Here is a 15,098-nt window from a genome sequence, read left to right as displayed (position 1 = left end):
ACAGCGGGCCTTTCCCTTTCCGTGATGCGATGGCCATAGAATATACACGGACAGCACGACACACGACATTCACGGAGAAACAACAACAACATGGCCAAAGATAATCACTCGGATCGCACTGAGACACAAGTGTGGCGTTATAAGCCCTAACCATACCAGAGGGTGGCCATGCAACTCCTTGCAACATGCAACTACTTGCAACCATTATTCCCAATGGCAGTTGCAAGGAGTTGCATTGGTGTGGTTTGTTTTGCTGCAAGGAGTTGCGAGTAGTTGCAAGGAGTTGCAGCTGGTGTGGTTTGGGCTTTGGGTCGAGCTTCTAGTTGGACACAATATAGCAGGCAATGTAACATTATAGCTTAAATATCCAAGCACCAAACATTAACATTGTCCACGTGTTAATATCCATGACATTTAAAATTCTATTCCACAGTTTTCCAAACATTAACTTTTACAGTATACTGTATACTCTATAGTGAAGAGTGATACAAAAATTATGGACATCGAGGAAGAAAATACACTGATTGCATGCAGTGTGACAACTGCCATTGCAGGTTCACATCATTCTCTGCAACTGGATTTCGACTGGAAATGCGCAGTGCTGTTTGTACTGGGACCAAAATGGTTCCCTGAAAGAGAGAGATTCCATGGCCAATACCATCCAGACTGTCTTATTGTCTCCAGTGCACTTCACTAGGCTACTTTTGTCCCAGAGAGTAAATTGCAATTTACTTGAGAGATCAAAATAAAACACTTTTGAGAGATGTCTTGGAAACATCGGAAAAACAATAATGTGTTCTGTTTCGGCCATGAAACAGCTTGTATTTGTGCAGAAGCACCATGTGTTTCAACACAAATGGACTTTCAAAACACACTACCTGACAGAATGAGACTTCAAATTAACATTTAGATGGAAATGACACATTGAGAACTTGCGATGAAGGAAAGTGGGGTTCACGTGTCCAAGTCATTTTACGAGGCCCATGGAGGGGTTTCCACAGTTAAGTGGACATGCAGTACGTCGAAGCCATCGACCCCAGCTCGTACGATTAGTGCCTATTGTAATAAATGAGCTTGGTCCACTGCAGTCTGCAGTGAGTGGACCAGATTAGTCTATTTTAATCTCCATGTCCCCACTGGCTATGAACAGCAGGGATGACCGGCGAGCGTGCGAAGGACTGTTTTATGTTACTTTATGTTCACACATGCACACCATATCACTCCCCGCTGGACTTACTGGCCATCAATTCCAAGCTGTGTGTCCAATAATGTCCATGCTCTTGGCCTGTGTAACTGTATACAAAAATAAATGTTATGGACTGGCCCTTCAAGGTTTATGCACATGTATCGGTTCCACTCTCTGCCTGTTCTTCTCTTCGCTTTGCTTTCTCTCTCATTTTTCTTATCTCTCTTCTTCTGTATACTCTCTCTCACTCTCTCTCTCACTCTCTCACTTGCTGCCTTTTCCTCCCTCTCTCTTTGCCTTTTCTTCTCTCCCTCTCTCTCCATCTCTCTCTCCATCTCTTCTCTTCTCTTCTCTTCTCTTCTCTTCTCTTCTCTTCTCTTCTCTTCTCTTCTCTTCTCTTCTCTTCTCTTCTCTTCTCTTCTCTTCTCTTCTCTTCGTCTGTCTGTCTGTCTGTCTGTCTGTCTGTCTGTCTGTCTGTCTGTCTGTCTGTCTGTCTGTCTGTCTGTCTGTCTGTCTGTCTGTCTGTCTGTCTGTCTGTCTCTCTGCCTTTAGTTTTCTCTCTGACCTCATGTCTGACTTTTCTCCTCCTCCTCTGCCTTTTCTTCTCTCAGTGCAGACCTTGGGATGAAGAGAGATGACACCTGACCTTCAGTATCCATCAGTTTTATCAACGAATGAACAATCACCCTATCACCATACTTCATATTGTTTAGCTATATCCAAAAATAAAATTAAAAACATATCTGCGTGGATGATTCTTTAAAAAAATATATATATTATTAAAGGACCACTTCACCACTTTTCAACCTATCTTGATATAATTGATCCTCACTAATGTACAGGGTAGCACTAAAACCACTTTCAGCTATAGACAGAATTTCCACCAAGCATTATAATTAAGAACCGCAGTGCTTTATAGTGCCCATATATGGGCGTCCTATGTAGGGACTTCCACCCAGTATTGCCTGTCCCACTCCCCATGCATAATGCTTCTTGTGTTATTGATAAACAGCCCCTGGCGCTCTCTCCCAAAGCTCTGTCCACTGAGAGCGTCTCTTTGATTACTCGGAAGGAGAGAGTAAACAGTCATCAATAATGTAAAAATGCAATTAATCACTTTCAACCTCCTCTCAGATCTTTCCATGCCATGTTGATCCCCCCCACCTTCCCCTCCCAAACACGTACAGTAACTAGAGAAATATGGGAGAGGGGGGTCATTACTAAAACATTTAGTTAAATGCACCATTTTGTTGTGTTGTCTCTTTGTAGTTGGCCATCAGTCAGACCTTAGTCTCCTGAGACCACAACCAATCATACATTTCTTCCTACAGCTTGTTTCACAGCTATGATCTCACCGAAATATTTATACTCTTTCATCTAAAAAAGACTATTATTATAAAAATTATATGAAATGACGTCAATTTTATATGGCTTTTAGCCGGGGAGCCACAGGCCCAAAATTGGACAGGACCTGTGATGTCATGCCGTACCTTTTATTTGTGTTTTTGAGTGGTGCAAACCACTCGGCGGCGGTGGTGGCTCAGGGGTAGAGTGGCTGGATGGTAACCGCAAGGTTGCCTGTTCGAACCCGGGCTCCCCCAGAGTTAGTGTCGAAGTGTCCTTGAGCAAGACACTGAACCCCAAATTGCTCCTGATGTGCTGGCTAGTGCCTTGCATGGTTTCTGCCGCCATCGGTGTATGAATGTGTGTGTGAATGGGTGAATCTATGTAAAGCGCCTTGGATAAAGGCGCTATATAAATGCACCATTTACCACATTTACCACTCCAACAACTGGCTTTGTTAGTACCCGTGTGTGTTTGTGCCTGTACGGGTGAGCATGGTTGCTATGGTTAGTATGTGACGTCACTGACGTTACATACTAGGTAGGTCACTCAGGCGTCCTTCAACGCCTGAGTGACCTACCTTCAAGTGACACTAGACTGAATTCATGCGGAGAGTACTTATGACACAGATGCTTTCCTGGTTCTAATGTACAGTAACTATAACAATAAATGTGTAGATGCACCACTCAGTTCACACGGGTGTGATTTTTTCTATTCACTTGGTTATTCAGGTCCACAGAATGAGAGGCCTGCTCTGCCGGCAACATTGCGAAAAGAAGTTATGGCCATTTTTGTATACCACACCATACAGTAGATAGACAACCAATATAAGGCAACATTTCCCAAATTTCATCATGCTTAATTGTGGCATGTCAAACTAGGGGTTTTCATGATTCTGAATCCATTCCAGCAATTAGTTTTGCACGAAAAACACTCCTTGGCCTAAAAACGGCCATAGCCACTTGCCCAAATGTGCCCAAATGTGCTGACCATCACAATTGTGATGACGGTTATAGGCCAAGGAGTGTTTTTCGTGCAAAACAAATGCTATGAATGGATTCAGAATCATGAAAACCCCCTAGTTTGACATGTCACAATTGTCACATGCTACTTAAAAGCATGATGAAATTTGGGAAATTTTGCCTTATATATTGGTTGTCTATGGTGTGGTATACCAAAATGGTGGTAACTTTTTTTTCGCGATGTTTCCGGCAGAGCAGGCCTCTCATTCTGTGGACTTTAATGACCAAGTGAATAGAGAAAACACAAATAAAAAGTAGGGCATGACATCACAGGGTAATCCTTAACCGTTGAGCTTTTGGGACTGTGGCTCTCCGGCTATTAACACTGAGACTAAATAAATAGATGACTAATTGAATGTGTCTTCCATTTAGCTTATACTGTATGCCTAAAAGACAGATGTTTGGATTGACCTCGTAGTTCATTGAGTTGCTTCCTGCCAATAATTGCTTTCTCTGCTAAATATGTTTTTTGCTTTTCTGTTGATTACGTGGTGCAAAAATGTTTATTACAGCAAAGCTCTATATCCCCTGTCTCTCTGTCTCTCTCTCTCTCTCTCTCTCTGTCTCTCTCACACACACACACACACACACACACACACACATACAAACACACACACACACACACACACACACACACACACACACACACACACACACACACACACACACACACACACACACACACACACACACACACACACACACACACACACACACACACACGCACGCACGCACACACACACACACACACACACACACACACACACACACACACACACACACACACACGCACACACACACACAAATGCATGAATCTCCTGCCTGGATGCCCAATCACATCAATACATCTTCCATGATGTATAATTACTTCCTACAGTACAAAGATTAGCATCTTGACAATGACCATATAGTAATTGCATGGCCAAAGAGGAGGAATTAGGGGCACTGTTACTAGGAGCATGTCAGTGTCAACCACAGTGTTTACCAGTGCTCCTCAAAGTGAAATCCGGAGGGGACCCCCGGGGTTCTCGTCCCAGTCTATGTGTCAAAGTGTCTCTGAACAAGACACTTTAACCTCTTACTCTCCCTGGGCAGTGGGCACTGCCTGTTACTTAGGACAGAGGACACATTTCACCGTAGGTAGTGATGAAGAATACCCCAAAGGAGCGGGGCCGGGGACCAAATTATTATTAGTATAGAATTATTATACTCATTAGCACTTCTGGCATATAGCCTGGCCTGGCATGGCCAGACTAATATCACGGCGTAGTATATTAGTCTGGAACATCGGTGTGGAAGATTTATGCATGGGGCAGTTACCAACAGATTCCAACGTCACAAATAGTGGGCTCTGATTGGTCACCCACAACTCTGGGGTGAGCGAAATGTAATTCAAACTGAGGAGTGCCAGACCAAATCTTCCCTTCCTGTGGCATGCAGATCTGGTTTCCAGACTACTTCTGGCAGTCAACCCTGCAGTGTGATGTATTGTGGCCTGCCAGTGATGTGATCCAGGCCATGGTGATGGTCTGGATTGCGAGCTTCTCGGCACTCCGGTGTGGCTGTATAGTGTTGTTCAAGGCACTGGAGAAGTGCATGGAAGAACATGATTTTTATGGTGGTGCAGGTGCACCAAGTACCAGTAAGTGCTACCAGTAGTAATTTGCCCACAAAATTTGTATAGACTCTGACGTATTATAGATCACGGTGTCCTATTTTCATTATTCATCGTAATTAATTCTCATTGACAAATGTCAAGATACGAAAATGTAACACCTACCACAGCAAACGTGCGTGAATGATGTAAGAGCTTGCCTTAGACCACACCTACGCGTCAGACGCTGATTGGGTTTACGCAGGTAGCCAGCTGTCATTTAATGATCCGATGGCTAGATGTCTCTCTCACTGTCCTCTCCACCACTCCACTGCAGGTCGCTGCCTCTTACACCACGTTAACTCAGAAGAGAACAGGTAGGCTGATGGACGTTTTTATATGCTTTAATGTTTTAGGCTACTATTTGTTTTCTTTTAGATGCTTTCATATAATTCCGTTTTCAATGGATCGGCTGCTTTATTTTTACATTTTTTGTTTTTGACCATTCGCTGTTGAAGAGGAAAACCGACTGACTGAAAGCAATATGTGCTTTGACGTTGACAACACTTAAAGAAAAACAACCTTCGCGCAGAACTCTATATTGTTTCTGCAAAACTTTATAGGCTATACAGTGCGCTTTTACGCACAAAACGCACGGTCAGCTACACGAGCAACAGGTGTTCTACGCGACATGGGGGGCTTGCTTATTATTGTGCAAAGTTTAATTGGCTGCAGTCTGGGGGGTTGTGGCAGAATTAATCACAATAATAGGCGAATTGATTGATTAATATATTCTGGACAATTCTTGAACAATTCTCCTTTCGTTTCCATAAACGCACCATGTTCTTTAGGTATAGAAATAACTAATAATAATAATAACTAATAATAATATTTCACATTTATGGAGGCTACAGGTGTCAAGAAGATGAGAAGAGGGTTGCTGCTACTGGCTCTGATTCTCGTCATGAAACCTCGAAGCAGTCAGTCCAGATGCGGCGAGGAGCCCGCGTCGCGCAGAGCATCCTCAGATGTACGTTTCTTCATGACGCGCAAAAGAAGTTTGACAGACTATAGTTCCTTTCATTTTTTCCACACCAAACGGATAGTATCTTATTTTCTCCATGTCATTGCAGCAGAACACAGGCATTGGAAACCTCCAGCGGGGCATTCTGAAGAGATATGGCGATTTGGATTATGACAGCTTCGTGGGTCTGATGGGCAGAAGAAGCGCTGGTGAGTGAGTGAGTGAGTGGTTGGTGAGTGAGTGAGTGAGTGAGTGAGTGAGTGAGTGGTTGGTGAGTGAGTGAGTGAGTGAGTGAGTGAGTGAGTGAGTGAGTGAGTGCCCCGGACGGTGTTCCAGGGAATAGACGGTTGACTGTTTTCCAGGCTCTCTCTCCACATTACATTACATTTTTATACCATTTCGTTTTTGAGGTTTCCTTTTATATTTTCTTAATTTTCTTTTTTCAGTTAAAAAATATCTATCTATCTATCTATCTATCTCTTTACAATATTATATATATATATATATATATATATATATATATATATATATATATATATATATATATATATAGAGAGAGAGAGAGAGAGAGAGAGAGAGAGAGAATGTTTATATTCATAAAAAGTATATTTGTATTCGAACAGACTATCTGATCAGATTTTAGTCTTTAATTTCTTTGAATGTTTTTTTGTTGTTTCTTTGCAGATCCAAATGCTGTGCCTTCACCACAAAAAAGTAAGACATTTTATTTTAATTTGCAAATGATATAGGCCTACTGTAGCCCTTAATTTTCCCATTATTAGCCTATATATTAAATTATGTTTTTTTCTTCTTTTTTTTACCAGGAGAGATGCATGACCTTTTCTTTGGTCTTATGGGACGGAGAAACGCAGAGCCCAGTGAGTGTGGGCTGTGGTCACTTATATAGTGTACAACGTGTGTGTTTAATCTCTGATTTAACCTCTCTTCATTGTGCTTGGCCTTGGTGCGTGTTCTCAGATAACGGTCCCCTTAAAGAGTACCCAGAGGCAAGAGGCGTTTTCCTCAGCAACAAGTGTAAACTGAGGTGGGTGCTTCTCTTCTGCTCAGCAGGGTAGATTATTCTTGTCCGTCACATTTGTCATTTAATCACATTCATCACAAAGTGATTTTAAATTGTAGGCTAGATATCGATATTTTAAATGATGTATTGTTTCTTGCACTGTTGTTTGTCCAGTTGAAATTTTAACGGACCACAATTGGAGCACAATTGGCATTTATGTGTCTCGTCCATTTGGCGGTTTTAACCATTATTTAATCAATCAAGACCGCTTACTAAACGAAAAATATATATTATTATATAGGAGAGTGTGGAGGGCAGCTATTCAGGAGTACCAAGTCATTGTTGTGTTGATTAGACCGGACTCTCGCATCGCGTCATCATCATTATTGCTTTTTTTATTTTTATAATTTAAATATTTATTTTATCAAAAAATGTCACCTATTTCCACCTATAACAACACAGTTTGGATATACTCTTTCAGTTAAATGAACAGTTAAGATTGTACGATTTGTTAAAGAGTATTTTTTATTTTCGTATTTTGTTTTCAAGCATGAATATGCAAATACTGCTCATGTCATTGCTGTATAATTATGATTTGCTCATGTTTTCCAGGTATCGTCGTGGGCTATAGATACATCAATTATTTCACCTGGCTAAAACCACCGAAGATCACAGAGAATACTAAAAAGAAAAAGAAAAAAAACAACAGCTGACTAAATCTTGATGCATATGGCAAAGCATATATGACACAATACTACCCCTGCCAGATGACTCATGATGGCTACTATTAACTATACAGTGACTTTGTATACTATGTATTATGTGAAAGCGAGCAATCAACAGAAACGTCTGATATGATCTATTTCTTTACGACATGATTCTTTTCTTCAAGGTTCAGAATAAACAATTTTTGTAAATAACATTTTGTTGGATTACCACTGTCTATGGATGCAGATTGGGGACATCTTCACAGCCTGCTTCATGTCTCTTTTTACACCTGTTTACAATGTTGAGCATCTTAACATGAAATGAAGAGTAATGCATGTAATATTGTGCTGATCAAAAGAGTACAAAGGTAATAGAGGATGCACATCCACTCTAGCCCAGGTGCTGGACAAATGGGAGTACAAGAGAAAGAGTCCGCACCTTTATACAAATATATAAAGGTGCACACCCATTCCCTGTCACACTATTCCTGAAGGAGATCCCAGTGATCGAAACGTTGAATCAATAAACTAGTGGAGCTGAGTTTTTCCTTACCGGTGTTGCGGACTCGATTTCTTTCTCTGATAAAAAGAGTAGGCATGTTTTTGGCTGAGAATCAGGTTGTTGACCTGAGGCACTGCAGCGCTAATTGTCTACTATGACATATTTGTCTTTGACATGAAAAACCCAACATCACTGGTTTTATGTGGATTTGAAGCCTGCAGCAACCAGACAGGGTGGCACAGTATGCGGCCATTTCAATGCAGAAAAAGAAAGAAAGAAAAAGAAAACAATCAGCACCGCCATTTGTTGTTCATTTTATTATTTTTAAAGTCAGCAAAGGGGGATATTATACTGTAAGGAATGTTTCATATACTGTTGGTTCAGATCAGATTAATCTGAATAAAAGCAGAACCAGAATATGAGCCCTTTCCTGCTTATACATACATGCTGAACACACACCAGGAATATTAATAAAGATGTCAAATTAAGTAAATAAGCGATCCAACTTGTTTGCTGATGGTGTACTGGTTAATGCACAGTGTAACAGTAATATTAACCACCACAAGATGATTGATGTGATGACATGGAATTTTTTGAATAAACTAAGCTGGTTAAACCCATTAAGTTGTCCCATTAGATGTTACCAAATCCTAAATCTTATAAAGGGTTATTCACTCAAACCTTTTGTACATTAAATTATCTGACCCTGCTGTCTAGGAAAGAACTGTTAAATGAAAACTAGTAGAATAACCTGTTTTCTTCCAACCACCGTTAGACAGAAAATGGGAGCGCTGCGTTGTGCACTTCTCTAACATAATCAGCTGTGCCCACTGCACAGGTACCATGCTTAATGCAAATGAAACCCTGAATAGTCCACTACAAGTTGCTACAAGTGGTACTTCTAAATGGGTTCAATCAGATCACTCTCTAAAGCGCATTTCGACCGCAGGCGGAGTCACAGCTGCTCGCCTCTGCGTAACTGCAGTCGTGTTGTCCTCTTCTCCTTTGTGGTACTGGTATGGCGTCATCGTTTTCCCGCTGACAGTGATGTCTGGATGGTTTGTGTGACCTGCAGCGTGTTCTGTGTTCTGCATGCTGAGGCTCAGACCCTGGGGTAGTGGGGGCCGGTAGCGGGGCCTGTAGCCGTAGGCTCGCAGGTGGTAGGTGTAGTACTCCAGTGTATACATCAACTCTGCTTCCACATAGTGGAAGGACACAGCCAGGTCAGAGCAGCACTGTGGGCCCTGTGAAAGGCATAAACAATCATATACATGTATACATTATAGGCCACAAAAACACGCATGTTAAACAGTAGGCAATGTAGACATGCGACAGTTAATCAAACTAACTAATGTAACTAACACATTGATTTAATCGATCATTTAAAACAATTGATTTCAAATCAATATTTGATTCCAAAGTAGCAAAAAAGCAGATCTACAAGCGCACACTTGCAATCACATTGCAAAATAGTTGTGAGGTCGTAGATCAGTTATTTTCAATCGCAATAATCGGTAGTTGCAGCGCTCTTAACCCAAAACTGGGAAAGCATCTCTGTCATTTTAAATTTTAGACAGTGTTGGCTATTCAAAAATAGCATATATCTATTCTATTTATTTTTACATTTTAGAAAAATCTGTGAGAACTACTGATTTAGAAGGCATTTGTAGAATGGGCTTCAGGTTAAACAGCACAAATCACTTGTACCCGTTGACTATAATTATGCTGTATGCATGTACTGACGTCTAATAAAATGTCACCTTTTATTTGGAGCCTGAAAAATATAGATAATTGCATTGTTATTAAAGATGCATGTGTTTTTTCTTACAAAGGCCCAGTATAAGTGGCGTGTTTACACCTTGCATTGTGGCCATCTACCCTGACGCGTTCAGTAATGAACCCGTCTCATTTCAATTGCAAAGCACAATGAATCAGCCTTATCATCTGTTGCAAATTGCCTATTTTTCCACTATTGTTGACGGGCCATTGTCTTCCCTGCAATCATCCACTTTAACATCAAACTCGTCTAATTTTCCATTCTCTCTTTCTATGCGGAGGTTGTGTCTATGCAGAGGTTGTGTAGGGCAGTATCAGGGCCAAATCATCAAATATTCATCATCTTGGTAATTTCTCTCTGATATATCCTAAACCTACACAGTACAGTCCTCAGTGTTAAATTAATTCTGAGTGTAAAAATTGATGGCAATTGATAGGCTACATTCAGAGATACATTACTGAGAATTGTAGCCTGACACTTAATGTTTGTTGACATTGATTTATTTATCATATTTACTAGTCATAGATAGCACTATTCACTGTGTAAACTGTAAAGCAACTGAGACTTGCCTCAACAATCGGGTAGAAGCAATAGTTCCAGTACCAGAAGCTCTTGGAGAACTTAGTAGTCAGGTGGTGCTCTGGCACAAATGGATGGAAGGTTTCCCGCTGTAAGGTGTCCCTGGAGTCGCCCGCCAGGACACCCATCTTCTCCAGACACTGCCCCAGGGCTAGGTCCTCCACCGGGGTGGTGTGTGTACACACCTTAGTCCGAAAGCCCCCCACAAACCTTTTGAGGGCCTCTTTGCTCAGAACGTACCCTGCCCCTCCGCTCATGTAACCCTGCTTGGCATAGGGCCTGAATCTCTTGCCAAAGTAGATGGGCTCCTCTGGGCTATGGTTGGAAAGGATCCAACGGAGGTTGTCCACCACCACAAAGGTGTCATCATCCGCCTTCAGGAACCAGTCTGCTTCGTGGGCGTGGTGCTCATGGACATAGTGAAATGCCCGGATGGTCTTCCAGTAGAGCTGGTCGCGGCCCTCATTGGTGCCCAGGCCCACGGTGGGGAAATCAGGGTCTTCCACGGAGCTCATGAAAAGCACCGTGTTACAATGCCGACTCCAGGTGGCCTTGACGTGGTGAGTTCTGGACTGCAGGTTGTGCGGTCCCGTCATCACCCAGCAGAGTATGCGAACCTTCTGGTAGAGTTCATCCGCCACTCGACTGTCCTCGCCTACTGTACAGGAGACAGTCATCAGTATTCCTCCAAAGACTTTCCATGATGTTACTGCTAACAATTACTGTTTCCTGTAATGCCAGTATGCCATGGAGGTTTAAAAATAAAAGTGTACGTTCAAGCGCTTTGAGCTTGGCTGCAATTTATTACACCGCTTTGTTCAATACTGGATTGTGGATTGGTCGATCAAGGCAATCAGGCATGTTGTTTGTTCTCCTCAATAACAGACTGCTGCTCTGCTTCTGTTTACATTGCTATGGTTGCAGAAGCTTGCAAGCTTTTAAAATCAATGTTAACCGTTAAATTATAGTTTTTCCTTGTAGTATCCATGTGATAAACAGGAGGATAATACAGTGAGGCAGTCATTATTGGAAAAGCACTTATCCAAACAATTACTTGCCTGGTGGTACATTACCCCTAACTTAACTTAAACGCACAGCAACACACTCGACAACTACTGATGACAATGTGTGTGTTGCTCAGTGTAAATTAGTTGACAAATTAGGATTTATCTTTTTCTTTTCTTTCTTCTATATCAACCATTTGAACCCCAGCATCTCTATTATAACTTTAGCAAAATAATTAGCAGATCTGTGAGCTATTTTTGGCAAAGAGGTGGTGTAGAAAAAAGAGCAGACTAAGTACAGAGTGAGAATACCAAACAACTCGCCACTTTACCAACTCGCCCCAGGCATACAGCTGGCGTAACTGCTCCTAAAGTAACCTAAGTAAATTATGCTTAATTAAACCTAACCTTAACCTCAGTAAAACTATGCCTAAACCTAACCCTATACCTAAACATAACTCCAGTAAAACTATGCCTAACCCTAAATGTATTTATTCTCAGTTAAACAAAATAAAGAATACAAGAACCGCCGCACCGAGTGGTTGGCGTGAGGTTGGCGGAAAAAAGCGGGGGCGAGATGGGGGCGACCGTACCTGTTACCCAGAGTGAAAAGCCAGGTTTTACTAAGTATTTATTGAAAAAATATATTAACATCAATAATGATACTAGTGCTGTCAAACAAGTCTATGAAACTATTTATGAAATCTATTAATCTGCAACACAATTTTATACAATATGTAGAGGGGAGTCCCAACTTCATCTCTATCTTAGCTAAGGGTTCCTTAGACTGCAGAAAGAAACGTTGAAGACCCCTGACATACAGGCCCTCTGTGGTTCTGGTGGAACGGAGCTGGTGAGAGCGGAGCTGTGAACTTACTCCAGATAGTTGTGCTCATCTCCTCCACTGCTGCAGCCTTCTCCTGGGAATCGGGCAGCATCGGGGAGCTTCTCTCAAACCCCACTTGATGCAGGAAGAAGTAGATGCTGCAGGTTCCCGCCACAAAACCCAGGGAGAACGCCCATCGGGAGCCAATGGCCTTCATGGTGGAACCCTGTCTTTGGTTGTTGTTTACATCATGACTGCCTGCAAAAAAACAACAATAGATGCAATATGTCAATAATAATAACTGATCTTTTGCTTTTTGACTTTGGTGTTGAAAAGAGCATGCAGACTGGACAGTTAAAGTAGGCTACTATAAAAAGTAGCTAACTACTTTAACACATCACACTTGTTGTTTATCAACAACCTGGAGGATTACCTTATTCACAATGGCTGCCAGTCTATTAATTATGACGACCCAATTTGTATCGCCGTTAAAAAGACTTATCGGGTACTGGGCTCGGTTGATCGAAGGAAAAGAGAGTAAACTGAGTCTAATAATGTACGACTGTCTGCTTAACCTGTTCAACACAGGTGCCCATGTGTCACCTTGGGTTGCACAGGTGAAGAAAATACTGGACGAATGTGGTATGTTTGGTTGGCCCAGAAATGTAATAACATTGACTGGTTGAAGCGAACTGTCGAACAAAGGTTGAAAGACCAGTTTTTGCAAAAATGGCAAAGTGAACTCAATAGTATGACATCATGTGACATCTATGTTGAATACAAACAGGAGTTCAAATTAGAAAAATACCTTCTATGTGAAAACCGTAAGTATAGACAGGCTATTTGCAATTTTAGGCTAAACAACACAAGAATTCCAAAGGTCATCGGTAGATATAAAGGACTGGAAAGAAGTCAGAGGATTTGTAACCTATGTAATGAAGCCAGAATTGGAGATGAGTACCATGTTTTGTTGGAATGTAAGAATGCTAGCATTATGAATTTCAGGCAAAAATACTTGCCAATTTATTTTTTTACTCGCCCTTCTATGTTTAAATTAATTGCATTACTAAAATCTGAAAAACAAAAAGTAATCTATAAATTGGGTGCTTTTCTGAAAAATGTTCTTCCAATGTACAAATGGGGAAAGCCTTTCGATATGTCGATGTATATCATGTAATGTAATGTATACTGTTGATTGTATACTTTTATGAATCTGTGCTCCAAACCATGTGATCATGGTCGTGAGTTAAATAAATGATGATGATGATGATGATGATGATGATGATGACACTTAAATTCAATAATTTATATAAGCCTATTATTGACTGACTAGGCTATTCAATAATACTTATATCAGCATCAATAATAATACAAATAATAATAATGGTAATAATAATAATAATAATAATAATAATAATAATAATAATAATAATAATAATAATAATAATAAATAGTGTTCACTGACTTGATCATCTTTGCCAGATTCAAGGAAGGCGACAGGGGATTCAGGGTAGCCTATTATTTTCATATAGGCGTACGTCGTCAAGCCAGATGTCTGCGTGTTTATTGCTCTTTGCCTCTTTCCAATCCTCCAGAGTCAGACATGACAGATTCCACGGCCAAAATAATGATTTCATTGGGTTCCTTCCTAGTCTAAGCAACCACTGAGGTTAAGGACCCCATGTCAGGAACATATGTTACTGATTAACATGATGGACTGACGATCCTGTAAACAAAACGAGAGTGGTGGTCAGTGTGTGTGCGCTGGCTCTTTGCTGGTGCCTGGTGGTGGTGTTACGATTAATAAAAAACAAAATGCGGATTTATTGATAGCTGATAGGCAGGCTATGGGGGCGTAACTTACATGTCCATAGAGTAGGCGAAATGGCATATTTGCAATAGAAAATCGATGTGATGTGCATAGGTAGAAATATCGCAAATACTCAAATTCTTATTTTGAGATATTGAGGAATGAGCTATTTACCTTTTGGTGCGGGATCAGTCATGTGAGCACGCGATATGCTCTGCTCTGCTCTAGCCTACTCCTGGGGTGCCGAAGGCTTTTAAATGCTTTTGAAATCCTAGCTGTATCCTGTTCATTTTGACAGGCATGCAAGCGCAACGCCTATACCCCTCGTCGCCAAATCAGAACGTTGTTAACTTGTTCGTACATTTCTGGACTGTTCTGTCATTTGTTGAGAGCACAACAATAACAACAGTCCAGAAATAATGTTTGAGGAAAAGCTTAGCCTAGCTACTAATAAATTCACAATTTCACATTCTTCTGCATCACCGACATCGCAGCCTTTCACCAGGCTCTGCCAGTGCCTTTCACTGGCTGGCTACTGATGACGTAGCTATAAGAGCCCGCCTTTCTTCCATGATCCACCCCCCCCCCCCCCCCCAAATCTGTCTGTCTGTCTGTCTGTCTGTCTGTCTGTCTGTCTGTCTGTCTGTCTGTCTGTCTGTCTGTCTGTCTGTCTGTCTGTCTGTCTCCCAATCATCAGCCGTA

The 15,098-nt window shown here is 41.3% G+C and overlaps 2 protein-coding genes across 5 annotated transcripts; one reads left to right on the top strand and one right to left on the bottom strand.

Moving 5' to 3' along the window:
• Positions 1 to 5,484: 5,484 nt before the first annotated feature.
• tac3a (tachykinin precursor 3a) lies at positions 5,485 to 8,621 on the top strand. 2 transcript variants are annotated; one of them, XM_079518665.1, is made up of 7 exons: positions 5,485 to 5,537; positions 6,072 to 6,176; positions 6,280 to 6,379; positions 6,855 to 6,884; positions 6,995 to 7,048; positions 7,149 to 7,215; positions 7,804 to 8,621. In XM_079518665.1, exons 1-7 carry the CDS (start codon positions 5,532 to 5,534, stop codon positions 7,820 to 7,822), a joined length of 381 nt encoding a protein of 126 aa, XP_079374791.1. In that variant the 5' UTR covers positions 5,485 to 5,531; the 3' UTR covers positions 7,823 to 8,621. The 2 variants fall into 2 exon arrangements, with proteins under 2 accessions (XP_079374791.1, XP_079374792.1); XM_079518666.1 differs by lacking the exon at positions 5,485 to 5,537 and having other exon boundaries at positions 6,069 to 6,176.
• Positions 8,622 to 8,698: 77 nt separating this feature from the next.
• On the bottom strand, positions 8,699 to 14,892 carry c1galt1la (core 1 synthase, glycoprotein-N-acetylgalactosamine 3-beta-galactosyltransferase 1, like a). Of its 3 annotated transcripts, XM_079490457.1 has the most exons (5): positions 14,571 to 14,892; positions 14,052 to 14,312; positions 12,638 to 12,844; positions 10,747 to 11,414; positions 8,699 to 9,644 (listed from the first exon to the last, which is right to left on the bottom strand). In XM_079490457.1, exons 3-5 carry the CDS (start codon positions 12,801 to 12,803, stop codon positions 9,321 to 9,323), a joined length of 1,158 nt encoding a protein of 385 aa, XP_079346583.1. In that variant the 5' UTR covers positions 12,804 to 12,844; positions 14,052 to 14,312; positions 14,571 to 14,892; the 3' UTR covers positions 8,699 to 9,320. The 3 variants fall into 3 exon arrangements, with proteins under 3 accessions (XP_079346583.1, XP_079346581.1, XP_079346582.1); XM_079490455.1 differs by lacking the exon at positions 14,052 to 14,312; XM_079490456.1 differs by lacking the exon at positions 14,052 to 14,312 and having other exon boundaries at positions 10,747 to 11,411.
• Positions 14,893 to 15,098: the final 206 nt, after the last annotated feature.

Source organism: Electrona antarctica (genome assembly GCF_951216825.1).
Source record: "Electrona antarctica genome assembly, chromosome: 2".
Taxonomy (NCBI): Eukaryota; Metazoa; Chordata; class Actinopteri; order Myctophiformes; family Myctophidae; genus Electrona; species Electrona antarctica.
Note: the sequence above shows the minus strand (reverse complement) of the source record. Positions and strands in the feature narration are given on the sequence as shown.